The sequence below is a fragment of the Sesamum indicum genome, linkage group LG4, assembly GCF_000512975.1.
Source record: "Sesamum indicum cultivar Zhongzhi No. 13 linkage group LG4, S_indicum_v1.0, whole genome shotgun sequence".
NCBI lineage: Eukaryota > Viridiplantae > Streptophyta > Magnoliopsida > Lamiales > Pedaliaceae > Sesamum > Sesamum indicum.
Genome location: NC_026148.1, coordinates 80,024 through 94,048, shown reverse-complemented (window position 1 = coordinate 94,048; position 14,025 = coordinate 80,024). Strand labels below are relative to the sequence as shown.

Below are 14,025 nucleotides of genomic sequence, written 5' to 3'. Positions count from 1 at the left end.
CACACACACACACACCTATTCTTCCGATGTCGGTACAGTCGCTGATGCCTTCACGCTATTAGACAAGTTGTATGCTTTGCGTGGCCTAATAGAGATTGGACGACGGATGTTGAGTGAGCTGCAAGGAGGTGAAGGGGTAAACATATCATTAATGTGGCCTATCGCGTATTACTGAGTGCGTGTATCGACCATATATGGAGAGAGAGAAATCGTAGACGATTCGAGCATATTGACCGGAACCCGAATATTGTAACTAGCTTAATTGTGGAGGGTGTTAGACAGCATATACTTCACATTATCTTAGTTAGCTCTGTTAGTACACATGCACTCTATATATTGTGGCGTATCCCTTGCCTTTTGAGAAAAACACTACCTAATTAATGATTGTTGTACTATATTTTTTACTATTTATAAAAATTACATTTAACCGAAAAAGATTAAGTAGAAGGGAGTAAAATGTATTTTAAGTTTTTTCTTCGCCATCAGTCGTGGCTTGTGGACACTGTGGGGTCTTCTAGGGCTTCTCTCTCCCAGTTTCACTTATAACAGTAACCACCCTGCTGGCTTTTTCCCGTTTGCCCGAGTGTGATCCATAGAGAACTCCTTCCAAACAAATCAGTAGCATTCTCGCAAAAATGGTAGGGTTCTCAATGCAACCGTATGGGATACAGACAATGCTGAAAGAGGGCCATCGCCATCTGTCGGGGTTGGATGAGGCGGTGCTGAAAAACATCGACGCCTGCAAGCAGCTCTCGACCATTACTCGCACCTCTCTCGGCCCCAATGGTTTATCTCTTTTTTCCCTTTCCTTTCTTAAGGACTTTCGGATTTATTTGTTCATATACTTTTGTTTGTTGATTATACTTCACTCTGACTGGGTTGGCCTACTCACTAAAGCGTTCAGTTTCATAGTGTATCAGCGTCTACTGGTAATGTAGGTAAGACTGTACTTATTACAGTCCCTGTTAAAATACCGAGCCAAACTTAGTTTACTGAAAATGTACTTAAAACACTAGCTTTGATTGGGATCTTTGTTTCTCGAGGATTGATTTCTCAGAGGCACTGGCTCCCCTCCTACAAACGGACACACGTCCTCACATATACTAAATGGCTAAGTGAGACCGAGTTGAACTCCTTGCAGAAGTAAACAAGTTTATAAATAATAGTACCTTGGTTTTTGATCTTCGTGTAATATAGTAATTTTTCTTTCAATTAATCCCAGTTGAAGAATAAGACAGGGCCTTTAGCTGTACAAGTAATTTTTACTTGTATCTGAGGTTTTCCACAGTGTAGCTTAGACTACCCTTGCTCATGCAGTACGTGTTCCTTAGTTTTTGATTGAGAACTAGTAGCACAGGATCAGATCAGTTCCAGTACAGTTTTTCGTAATTATTTTAACTAACAAAGATCCTTTGTGAACTAGACTTCACAAATCCTAGCCTGGCTATTGATCCATAAACTTGGTGAATTTTGAACAAAGTTATACTGGTATTTTTTGGCATTGACTTCCTAACAATTTATTGCAGAACTTCATAAAAGTGTTAGATTACAATTTTGCAGGCATAGTAAGCCAGTATAGCTCTGTTAGTTGTAGCTCTTATATGGATGAATTAAAATTTAAAACGACCATTTTTGGAGAGATGCAGGTTTGGATTTCTTTTAGTGTCTCTGTTTGCCAAACTATGACTAGACAACAGTGCTCCATTGTACTCAGTAAACCTGTGAAACACGAGTTCCCCAGAACGCTATCTTCTAGGCTCGATAATAACTATTCTTTACCTCATCTTAAGCTCATTTTGTAAGATCTTGAGGTGCTTGAGAGGTTTGAGACAAGTGAAGCTTGTTTGTATTCTCAATGGATGCCTTAACAACAAATTGAACTATCAAGACGTAGATAAAATGCTAGAGCACTAGCTAACAGGTTCATAATAATACTATTTAAATCTTAGCCCTCTGCACTTCTATATTTTAACAAGTTTCAAGCTTCTCATCTATCTGTGGAAATGTGTTTTAGCCGTTAATTGTAGCTTGATGGCATAGCTTTCAAATGATTTCTCAGCTTAATTCTCAACTTTTATGCCTTCAAATGCAATGGTCAAAGATGAAATGATCTATCTGGAAATATAGGTTTGCGGTATTCTCTTTTATGACTTCTTAAGAACATTATGGTTTTCTTATTTTAAGAATTTATAAAGAAGTTGTTCCCTCATAAACATCTGTCAACATGCTGTAGCTTAATTGACATTTATTCACTAGATCAATGCTGTTTCACTTTTCATTGTGCTTCCCCTTGCTGTGCTTAGGGGAATATTGATTACACTAAATGTATTGTTTCCAGTTTCATATTGGAGTACTCTTGTTTAGTTAACCGGATTGCTTTTCCTTTCTCACTTACATTTCAAAACCTTATGGTACATGCTAGTATATTTTGCTCTAGTGTTAGTTTATGCAACCTCATCAGTTTTCTAGAATCTAGGTCATATCAGCTAATCATATGTCTTCCCATTATCAATCATGACTCTTCATCTCTCTTTCAGGCATGAATAAGATGGTTATCAATCATTTGGATAAGCTCTTTGTCACAAATGATGCTGGAACAATTGTAAATGAGCTGGAGGTTCAGCATCCCGCGGCTAAAATTTTAGTCTTGGCTGGGAAAGCACAGCAAGAGGAGATTGGGGATGGAGCTAATTTGACTATTTCATTTGCTGGGGAGCTTCTTCAAAATGCCGAGGAACTTATTAGGATGGGCCTGCACCCTAGTGAGATTATCATTGGATACACAAAGGCCATTAATAAGGTTTGACATTGTGATCTCATTCTATTAAAGCTGAAGAGATGTAATAATGTTCTTCCTTGATTGTTAATTAAAGCATGACGTATTGTAGACAGTTGTGATATTGGAGGAATTGGTTGAAGAAGGTTCTGAAAGTATGAATGTTAGAGATAAAGATGATGTCATTTCACGAATGAGATCTGCAGTAGCCAGCAAACAATTTGGCCAAGAGGATGTATTATGTCCTCTCATTGCTGAGGTAAATCTGAATTGCTACTGTCAGTGTACTAATTTCGCATTACTGAGCAGCAATCTGTTTTCTTTGCAGGCTTGTATGCAAGTTTGTCCCAAGAATCCTGTTAACTTCAACGTGGATAATGTCAGAGTTGCAAAGCTCTTGGGTGGAGGTTTGCACGATTCTGTTGTAGTTCGGGGCATGGTATTGAAGAGTGATGCTGTTGGGACTATCAAGAGAGTGGAAAAGGCTAAGGTGAGTATCACCGTAAGTGGTTGCTGCATTATTTTCCCGTCTTGTTTTCCTCGCATCTAAAGAAGCCGAAGTCCTGTTTTGTTTTTATGATTCATTGTGGTATTCCAGGGATAGGTTGATAGCCATGGGTAGATATGTTGTAATAAAGTGCCTGTAAAGGTGTAGCTGTTGTTTGGTTTTGTTCCCATGGTTGTTTGACGTTGTGAACAGCCAACCTTTGGAAAAAACCTTCCCAGTGTTGGCAATACATCTCCTGGTCAGAAATGCAGAATTTAAAGAGGTGCTTGCTGTTGGAATTCTTTTTAGGCTTCTTTTGGTTCAATGAGAGGAAGGGTGAAAGGGTTAGAGCAAGTGAAATATGTTTTACAAAGGGGTAATAGAATACTTTTCTGTAAGTTTTTTAAGTTGTTTGGTATGATCCAAATGGAAGTGAACTCATACTTCTCTTTGGTATTATAAAACATAGTGCATGGAGGATTATTTATTTATTAATGTACTTTTATAGTTTTATCCATTAACAATTTTTCGTTAGTTGTATGACAGAGAAATGAACAAGTTACTGTTAAAATTTTTTTAATTTGCTTATGATGAATTTATGAATTAAACTTGAAAAATTCGTATCGATGTAAATAAAAATTAAAATGGAAAAAATTATGTCTATGGATAATAGAGTAAATAAAATTTCTTCTTGTAAATATCAAGAATAAAAAAATATCCTTTTTAGTGGGAGAAGGGATAAAGGTAAGTGAGAAAATATATTTATATATTTGGCGGAAACTATGTTTATGGGTAAAACGGTAATGAATGCATGAGGACTTTTTATGTCTTTGGAGCCTTAAAATTCCACTTTTCGCCAATTTTAAACGGATAAAAAATTGGGCTCCGATGGCGTTTATATACATTTTGTTTTGCTTCCCCTGCATTATTCTTCTGAAGCAAACACAAAACATTTTTATACATTCCTTTTTTCTGCCATTTTTCTTATACGTTCACTTCCATTTCAACCAAACAAGCTCTAAGTTCTGTTCTCTTCCTGTCCTATGTATAGTTTTTTGGGGGGCAGGGGTTTGGAGGTGGAATAGGTGGCTGTGAGAGTGAGCATAAACTGTGGTAGAGAATTCAAACTTTACTTGTATGAAGACATGTTTTTTTTGCCTGGCTTGCCACTTCATTGCTGAGTTTGTAATGACTGTTTCTGTTATACATGGAGAGATCCATTCTTTCTGTTTTGTCAACATGTCTTTGAATGCCTGTAGTATGGTGAATTTGGTCCTTTGTTATTCACTGTTTCAGGTTGCTGTTTTTGTTGGGGGTGTTGATACGACTGCAACAGAAACCAAAGGAACTGTTCTTATTCATAATGCTGAGCAGGTACCACATGAGAATTGCACTCTCTGCCATCAGCCTTCTAAAGCTCTTCTATGTTTTTTCCTTTTTTGTCATTTTACTGAATTTTCTTATATTCCTTGCTTTACGATTTAGTTTTATTATCTTAAGAAAGTTTATGGACTATTCTTTCAGATTTGAATATAAAATTCAAGCAGGCAATTGGGCTTCTCTTTTTTGAACTTCTATTTTCAGTTTCTCCTAATTAGTGTTCTGAGGTTGACAGACTGAACGACACAGAGTTAGATGGAGATTTTCTTTTCTTGTAACGGGTTAGTTGCATAATGTTTAAGTTTCTTTTTACACTGATTACTTGGAAATAGAACTTGTTTATGTAAATTTATTGAGGCATTTCTTCTTGCATCTTTGAAGTGGAATCCTATTTGCAGAATTGGTTAATATCTTTTACATGTCACTTTATCATTTCTATTCATAAAGTATATGCTTATACCATTTCTGGTAGATGGGCAAAAAAAGCTTCAGATCAATTGAATTTTTTTTCATATTTTTACTATAAATGGTCGTCAAAATAATGTTTAGAATCCAATGTCAGTTGAAGCACCACTACCTCCTGAGTTGTCCTCTTATAAGAAACCTAAATGATTTAACAGATGCAAGTCCGTGCAGGTAAGAAAACTCGCAAATTTAATTCGAAGTAAATGCTGATAGAGTTGATATATCCTGTATGTCTTATGTCTTTGCAGCTTGAGAATTATGCAAAAACTGAAGAAGCTAAGGTTCAGGAGATAATTAAAGCAGTTGCTGATTCAGGTGCAAAGGTCATTGTTAGTGGAGCAGCGGTTGGGGAAATGGCATTGCACTTTTGTGAACGCTACAAGTAGAGTCTCCTTTCCTTGTATTGATTATGTTTCCATCAAAGTCCTTGAGCCAGTTATAAATGGTAGATTGCCCTTGATATTTATACGGCTCTCCAGTGTGATGATATCTTGAGTCTTCATCTCTACATGCCTATTCAAGCTAGTGGTTCTTTTAAGTTTATATGACTTTTGTCCCCTCATCTTGTGTTGGATATGCCAAGTGTCATATATGAGTAATGTGTGTGTTCAATTCCCTTTTCTCTTTCTTTTGAGATGGAGTATCTGGGTGGGGATGCAAATAGATGTATTATTTCCAATCCAAATGTTCATCTGCAAAAGAATACTTGTGATCAATAAGTCTATCTGGTCCTTACTCCATCTCTGTTTTGTTATTATCTTGTTTCTTGGTCGTTGATAGCAACAGGCCGGGTTTTGTCACACTCAATACCCTCCCCCCCTCTTAAGCGCCGGCCTCGGCGGGTCTAACCTGCAAAACTGGATTAAAGTTTCTATTTTCACAATTAATTAATTTTAATTTTTTAAACTACTATTTATTAATACTAATAAATTATTATTATGCCAAAAAATATTATTTTTTTTGCAAATATATATATTAATTTTTTTTACATAAATAAAAGATATTTATAAATATTACGGCTTGCCCAGAAAGTAAAAATCCGTCCTGGGCTTGAAGTCGATAATTTGGAAGGGGTGGGTTTGGGTCGTGCCCCCTGTAAGTTTTAGAATGGACAATGGTAAAGGACATCTTGGGAGATAATTAGTGATGGAAATTGAACTTAGTATTTGTCACCATCCTTTCTTATGGTTATTGCTGGACAATCTTTATCAGTCAAATTGTTTTGTATTACCTTGCTATGTTTGCTCTTGGGATTATTTATTTTCTGCTATTCGTGTATGCACACATGTCCTTTTGTCCTTACTCTGTGTACTTCATAGTTTGATGTGATTGAACCTCCAAAACTTGGTTTTGTAGGCTCATGGTGTTAAAAATCAGCTCCAAATTTGAACTAAGACGATTTTGCCGCACTACTGGTGCTGTCGCTCTTGTAAGCGTAACAGATTCAATTGGGTTTTATCGTGCATGTATATTGATCTCCCTAACAGCTCTCTTTGTGATAATAGTTAAAGCTCAGTCAGCCAAATCCAGATGACCTTGGATATGTTGATTCTGTTTTAGTGGAAGAAATAGGCGGGGCTAGGGTATAACAGCCAAGCTTCTTTTATGCTAAGAAATAGGCTAGGGTATAACAGCCAAGCTTCTTTTATGCTTATATTGCTCATCCTCAATTTTGTTGCTTCCATCCTTGCTGACATTTTATTCTCTTAATGTCTAATAGGTTACAATTGTTAAAAATGAACAAGGTGGAAATTCTGTGTCTACTGTTGTGCTGCGAGGAAGCACTGATAGCATTCTGGATGACCTTGAAAGAGCAGTTGATGATGGTGTGAATACATACAGGGTAATATTCATTCATGATGAAGTTTCCCAGTGTAGCTTTGTTTTATGCTACCATCAGAGAATGCACATTACAGTTTTCTGTTGTCATCTGAACAAAATAGATTGTTACTTTAGTTCTTAATTTTTTTTTTCCTCCAGGCAATGTGCAGAGATAGTCGGACAGTACCTGGAGCTGCAGCTACTGAAATTGAATTAGCTAGAAGGCTGAAGGAATTTTCTTTCAAAGAAACAGGGTATTTTGTTTGATATATATCTATGCACAACTTTTAGCTGTGTTCGGTTATAACTTGGGAGAAGTTTCAGGTATTCCTAACCAAAAATGTGTTGGGCAGAGAGTTTTCCAGGAAGTTTCTCCGCAACGCAATCACTACAATCATATACACACCCACCTACAATCATTATGTACACACTTACATGCATATCCCTTGCATCATTATGCATAATACGATATATATGTACATCATCTACTCATTCACTCACCTAAACTTATATATATACATATTATATATTGATTTAGCACCATTAATATCTACTTACAAATCCAATCATTACCTATATATTTATATGACTAACAAATCACTACATATATACTTGTATCATCAAATAATACACACACATACTAATATAAATATCCTCCTTGGAAAGAAAAACCTAAACATGCAATAGTTATCCAAACCAACTTCTCCCAAATATTTTCCCCAACCAAAGAAAGAAATACATATTCAAACATTGTTGAAAAATCCTATTTATAAATGATTCTCTAGCACTCTTCTTCCTAAAATGAGGCGTATCTTACTATAGCATTAGTATTTAGATAGATTCAGTACAAAAAAGAAAATGGGTAATGTGTTGAGTCTCTCTAGTGATCCATTCTTACTTACCAAATGCCTCTCATTCCAGATTCACTAGTTCATAAATATGAGTATCAATACTTCTGGTGGTTATTCTTGTGTCTTGGCTAGTTTATTTGTCCTGTGGCAATTGTATAAGATTTAATGAATAGTTGTTTCCTGAATGTTGGCTGTATTTGTGTTTTGGATTTGCAAAACTCTAATTGTGAAGTTGTTGATTGATTAGTTTCATTTGTTATGTTGATTGATTCGTATATACCTTAATGAGTTTAATTGTCATCTTCCAGATTGGATCAGTATGCCATTGCAAAATTTGCGGAAAGTTTTGAAATGATACCCAAAACTTTGGCTGAGAATGCTGGGCTTAATGCAATAGAAATCATTTCATCTTTATATGCTGAACATGCATCCGGTAACAACAAAGTGGGCATCCATTTGGAGGATGGTGTCTGCAGGGATGTCTCTACCATGCATATAAGGGACCTCCACATTACCAAGTAAGTTGCTACTTGTAAGTGTGGAATAATTTAGAAGTTGTAGTTTTGGGCACATCTTTTCTTCAGTAAAATAATTCTTGCTAATTGAAAATTTTGGAAATTGCTTAGAGTTGTTTATGGTGGGGTTTGTTCAAACACATAGTCCTCTTCTTTGGTGTCGGGCTAGTCTATTCTCATTGCAACTTGGCTTCTTCCACACCTTAGCTGTGGTCAACCAAACCCACGCCAATTATTTCAATCTACCACATGCGCCTTTTGCTAATACATTTATGATTTACCTTCAAACCTTCTCAATGTATCAATGGAACTAAAATTCCTTACCAAATTGGATCTTACTCAGAAGGGAAAGATTGTAGCAGATAAATCTGCTTGATGGCATTTTATTTTTCAAATTTTTCACTGTATTTAGGTTGTCAGACTTGATTTATTAATCAACGAATACCTGAAAATTTAAGTTGATAAGAAAAACAACTTGCTTTCTTACCTGCCTGAGAAACTAATTTTAGTTCCAAATCTGTCTTATCCTGGTTGGACTGGGATGGTAGTCAGCAAACACATCTGTTGTCATCCTTGATACGTTTTTCTGTGGCTTGATTTTGAGAAGATCTTGATTGTGCACAATATTTGAATAGTTAGTCAAATCAAGCTGGTTATGTTATTTCTTGTGTGTCTTTTTACTATTTTCTGCAGATTCTTTGCCCTAAAGTATGCTGCAGATGCTGCCTGTACTGTCTTACGAGTAGATCAGGTAAATACCATTTGTCAGTCTTTTCATCTTTTTCCAGAATGTTGGGTGTAGGTTTTGGTGTTCGAGGGCTTTATGTTGCTTTGACATTACTGCTTTAGTTTATATGAGTGAGGTAAGTGAAGTATCCCGGGATTTTAGGAAGAGTCATCATTCATATACTTCGTTATCTAAGTTGTGCCCCAGATTGGCTACCTATTTTGGATAATGTGGATTCTTGGGATGATTACCACTCCGCTTGCTACTTCGTAAAACTGGCACCTGGATGGTTGCAGCTCTGCTTGCCATTACTGCCAAATTTGGAGTCTTCAACCTTTCTAACTGTTTTTCCGTGCTTTGGTTTAGATTAATCTGTGAATTTTCTTTTTGGATTATATTTTTGCACTTCTTTCCTGCCTGCAACATTGCTCTCTGTTATTGGCATTCTTCCCCCCACAACTTTTCTGTAAGGGTTATTATATATTCCTCTCTCCCTCCCTCCCTCAACCCCCAAATATCCCAGTACTCATCCCCCCTACCAGGGTTGAGTGTGCTCTCATTCCCACCCTAATGAACCTTGTAAGGCAATGGTCTGTCATAGTTTATTTATATTCTTAGAACAACCGGTTTTGCTCTTTAAACTAAACAAGTGAGTATCATCTTAATTTTACTACTCATTCTTCCTTTTCTATTTTGGTTAAGCAGTTTCATCTCTGTTCTTAGGTGCTAAAACCTTACTTTTTTACCTGCAGATCATAATGGCAAAACCAGCTGGTGGTCCAAAAAGGGACGCACCTGCAGGGATGGATGAGGATTAAGTTTTGTTAGCTACATATTTTCTTGAGATGTTTTTGATGAAGCCCCCCTGAGCCTTATCAAGTCGGAAATCAATTTTAATATTATCTTTTATGGTCATCATATTCCTTTTTGATGTTATTTTATTTGGGTGAAGAAAAAATTTGTTATTACTTCAATGGTTAGTGTTGATTGTATATGTTGCTTATCATTCCTATTTTGGTTAGTGGACTGCTATTGATGGTTGTGTTGCAACAGACTATTCATTTTTGGTGTGTAGTGCTTCCCTTTCCTTAAGCTCAATTCCCTGGCCAACACAAGTTCTGGGACACTAAATTGTACTGCATATCTATGTGTTGAGAAACAACTATGCTGCTGCCTTCTGTTAGTACTGTTAGAGAGATGGCATTGAGATTATTTTGTGCCTGGCTGTTGAGCCATTTGGATGCGTTATTCTGTGGAATAAGGTTAACTGAGAATTAGGTAAATATGCCCCTGAGGTTGGGTAGAATGGAGCTCTTCTGTCTCTTACAGATTCATCCTCATGGTTTGTCATCAGGCAAGCTACTTAAATCAGTGGAGAAAGCACCTAGATTTCTTAATTTGCCATAAGATTGAGCCTGAAAGTGGTAGGATGGTTATGCAGCCTGAACTACCCAGATTTGGCATGGTCTGGTGTTGTAGTATCTGTATCTCAAGCCACACAAACGGGGTTTCTATGGTTTTGGTATCCTAAGAGATGGAATCCAATTTGCTGAAATCTGGGCCGCCTTATTATAGTTCAGTATAATAATCTGGTTGAGTATACTCTTTCATCGGTAAACTCTGCAATTGTAGAGTACTGCTTCTGCCCTAACAAGTGGTCGTGCCATTTAACTCCCTTTTAAGCATAAGATTTCTTTATATTAATAATAAATTTTGGTTCTTTGCCAGCTGACTTGAGCAGCTTGAGGATCATCTCAACATTACCAGGCATCAAATAAGAAAGAAAAATGTTTATCCTGAACGCTAATTGTGAAAACAGAACAGAGGAGGAAAATTGATAAGATTTTTGAGTCTTTTAATGCGACTACTAAGGTGCATGAGTTGCATGTGGGAAATAACATTACTTTATTTATTATGAAAAATAATTATAAATATTTTATAGAATTTTGAATTATTTTGAAAGGTATAATTAATAATAATTGTTTGTTTAAGTACTAATATAATCATTATTATATGGTTTACAATAATTGCAATTTATTAAGATTGTTATACAATGTCTTTAATGAATAGTTTTATGGTAAAATTTTTGAGTTTTGTTGATTCTATTATTTTTCAATATATCTCTTAACTTTTTATTGGTTTGTTTTTGCGTTCTAAGTCAACTATTTTGGTGTAATTGTTGAGATATATATTTCTAAAATTGAATTTTTTCAATAAAAAATTTAAGAAAATAGATTCTTTAATTGTGGAGGTGTAGTAAATTATATATGAATTTTGGTATAAAATTTATCAATGTTACAGTTTATATTTTGAAGTTAGTTTAATAACTTATAATTCAATAGTTTAAAACACTAATAATTTTTTATTTCAAAATTTTATTTAAGTAATTGACATTTAAAATAAATAACAATAATTGACATTTTCACTATGATTCAGAAAATATGAATTGTTTAAAATACTTATTTCTCTAAAATAACTATATTTATTGGTTAATTAATTTTATTAAATAATTTATTATTCATACATATTCAAAATTAATTTATTTTATTGATTTTTTTGATGAATTCTTTATTTTATTATTTTCCCAACTTATTCAATTAAATAAGTACATAAAAAAATAATTATAACATTTATTTATTTATTATAAAAAATAATTATAAATATTTTATAAAATTTGAATTATTTTGAAAAATATCATTAATATACCTGCAAATTGCTTATGTTATGTAAGAACTAGTAGAAAGAAAGGAATTTTGAAAAAAAAAAATAAAGAATAAGGGCAGCATTGATAGATCGTTGAATGAGAATGCTTGAATGGAATCGTCTTAGCTACTGGCTATAGACATGAGTCAAAGTCGCCAAGAGAAGAGAGATCATTTTCATGAGAGAGGGACGAGCAAGTGATAGATTGGGAATAAATGGGTAGGCCTTTTCTGAACGGTCATTCAGAGGCCTTGTTAGCGTTTAAGTACTAATATAATAATTTATTATATGGTTTACAATAGTTGTAATTTATTAAGATTTTTATGAAATGCCCATAAAGACTGAATATATAGATAGTTTCATGGTAAAATTTTTTAGTTTTGTTGATTATACTCTTAACTTTTTATTTTGGTTTGTTTTTGTGTTACTAAGTCAACTATTTTGGTGTAAATATTGAGATATATATTTCTAAAATTATTTTTTTTCAATAGAAAATTTAAGAAAATAGATTCTTTAATTGTGGAGGTGTAGTAAATTATATATGGATTTTGGTATAAAATTTATCAATGTTACAGTTTATATTTTGAAGTCGATTTAATAACTTATAATACAATAGTTTGAAATGCTAATAATTTTTTAAGGGTAAAATGCAGACACACCCAACCTATGGGGTCTTTTTCACTTTATCCCCAATCATTTTTTTTATAACTCGCCTCCCAACCTTTCAAATATGTTGTGCCAAATTACTTTAATTTTCAGGCAAATTATTGGGATTTTCGGCTGGGTGAGAAGCACGCACATAAGGATTGATTTTCAATGTCTTTTTACGTAATTTCACCTATTTCCCACCTCAAGTAGTTGTTATAAGCCAAGATCTAAAATCATTTGCCCTAATTTTGTCTTAATAGATGAAAAACGGAGGAAACAAGGAAAATGGAGGAGAATTGCTACTGCGAAGGTGAGCTGTGAAGAAAACATCTTGGACAGATCTCAACTCAGGCCGAAGATATGCCATATGTGATATATTTAGGGTAAGTGAAAGTATATTGAAGAAATTTAATTATTTTTGCTCATGTTTTCATCAATTTTTTTCATGAGGTAGGGTAGGGGGGTTGCAACATCTTCTCTTGGCTTGATCCTCCAATGTGTGAGCGGTCGCGACAAATCATCCTAGGATTGATTCGAAGGATAAACATGCTCGAAGACGAACAAAAAACAAAAGAAAAAAAAAGGAGAAAGTGATGTGGGGATTTGTGTATTTGCTGTTTTTCAGTGTACAGTATGATGTGAAAAACAAGGAAGAAGAGTAGACGAGCATGTTTTTAGTTTACTCTATGTTGGCTAATGTTAGTTTTGGAAAAAGTTGTATTATGGCCAATTTAGTTGTAAATGTAAGTATTGTTTATGAATGAAAATGTAAGTTTGTCCCTGTGTAAGTCTGCAACTCTTGTTGTTAGTTTCCTTAATATACCTGTGCAATTGCAAATAAGATATATGGAATTGAAAATAATCATGCACTGGAATAATGGCAACAGAAATTGAAACTTGGGCAACAAAAACTGGAACTTTAATTTCATTGATCTAAGGCATTGTTTTGTAATGTTCAAAGGACATTCATAAGAAGCCAACCAAGGCTGTACATGTGCAGAAATTAACACCGGTTGTGGAATGTGCAAAGAAATTTCAAAAGAAGCCAACAAAGGCTGTATATATGCTGAAGTTAACACCAAATGTACATGTTCCATAACAGTATCAATCCATCATTGTTGTTGGCAACCTGGTGGTAGCTCATACTGGTCCTCTTTTTTGCTGCATTCTTGAACTGGATTTGTGATGACGTTGGACATTATTTGAGATGCCAAACAGTTGATCGACCTATTGCACTTGATGAAATTGAAACTTGGCATCCTTGTTTGTGGCTCTTTGTAGAACTTGGGAATCTTTCTCTATATCCTTCTTTTTTGCCGTGGACTTAATCACCATCATATTCTTTCTTCCTTTGTTAGGTGACAAACGTCTACTCACTGATTTTTTACTTAAAATGTGGATGCCTTGCAACTAAATGTTATATTCAAATGTTAATTTTAATGTAAAGGAATATTATTAATATTATTATACAACTTACTGTTGCAGTGCTTCTTGTTAATCTAGTTCACTTATCCACTTGTTCTTGATTCCTTGCATCTGGTTTTCTTTTGCCTTTCTGTTACAAAAATACCAAAAATAAAATTTTAGTTATATGACAAAACATAACTAAGTCATAAAGCCGCTAAGGTATAAAATAGAAATGAAATATGTTT

At 34.6% G+C, this 14,025-nt stretch overlaps 1 protein-coding gene and 2 long non-coding RNA genes across 4 annotated transcripts; 2 read left to right on the top strand and 1 right to left on the bottom strand.

The window, feature by feature from the left end:
* LOC105159626 (T-complex protein 1 subunit theta) lies at positions 482 to 10,074 on the top strand. Its single transcript, XM_011076738.2, has 13 exons — positions 482 to 786; positions 2,538 to 2,800; positions 2,889 to 3,035; positions 3,105 to 3,266; positions 4,560 to 4,637; positions 5,357 to 5,490; positions 6,465 to 6,537; positions 6,614 to 6,691; positions 6,829 to 6,951; positions 7,089 to 7,183; positions 8,089 to 8,298; positions 8,989 to 9,046; positions 9,775 to 10,074. The coding sequence occupies exons 1-13, from the start codon at positions 636 to 638 to the stop codon at positions 9,838 to 9,840; spliced, it is 1,638 nt and encodes a 545-aa protein (XP_011075040.1). The 5' UTR covers positions 482 to 635; the 3' UTR covers positions 9,841 to 10,074.
* On the top strand, positions 12,395 to 13,153 carry LOC105159624. 2 transcript variants are annotated; one of them, XR_847617.2, is made up of 3 exons: positions 12,395 to 12,509; positions 12,634 to 12,756; positions 12,828 to 13,153. It is a non-coding gene; the product is annotated as an uncharacterized LOC105159624 (long non-coding RNA). The 2 variants fall into 2 exon arrangements; XR_002286893.1 differs by lacking the exon at positions 12,395 to 12,509 and adding an exon at positions 12,535 to 12,553.
* Positions 12,864 to 13,928, bottom strand: LOC105159625. The gene is made up of 2 exons (XR_847618.2): positions 13,851 to 13,928; positions 12,864 to 13,783 (listed from the first exon to the last, which is right to left on the bottom strand). It is a non-coding gene; the product is annotated as an uncharacterized LOC105159625 (long non-coding RNA).

Excerpts from the sequence above, each read along its gene's own strand:
- LOC105159626 (XM_011076738.2), top strand. The coding sequence starts at position 636 with ATGGTAGGGTTCTCAATGCAACCGTATGGGATACAGACAATGCTGAAA. Across the intron at positions 2,801-2,888 it reads ACACAAAGGCCATTAATAAG|ACAGTTGTGATATTGGAGGA; the intron begins GTTTGACATTGT and ends GACGTATTGTAG. Across the intron at positions 3,036-3,104 it reads TATGTCCTCTCATTGCTGAG|GCTTGTATGCAAGTTTGTCC; the intron begins GTAAATCTGAAT and ends TTTTCTTTGCAG.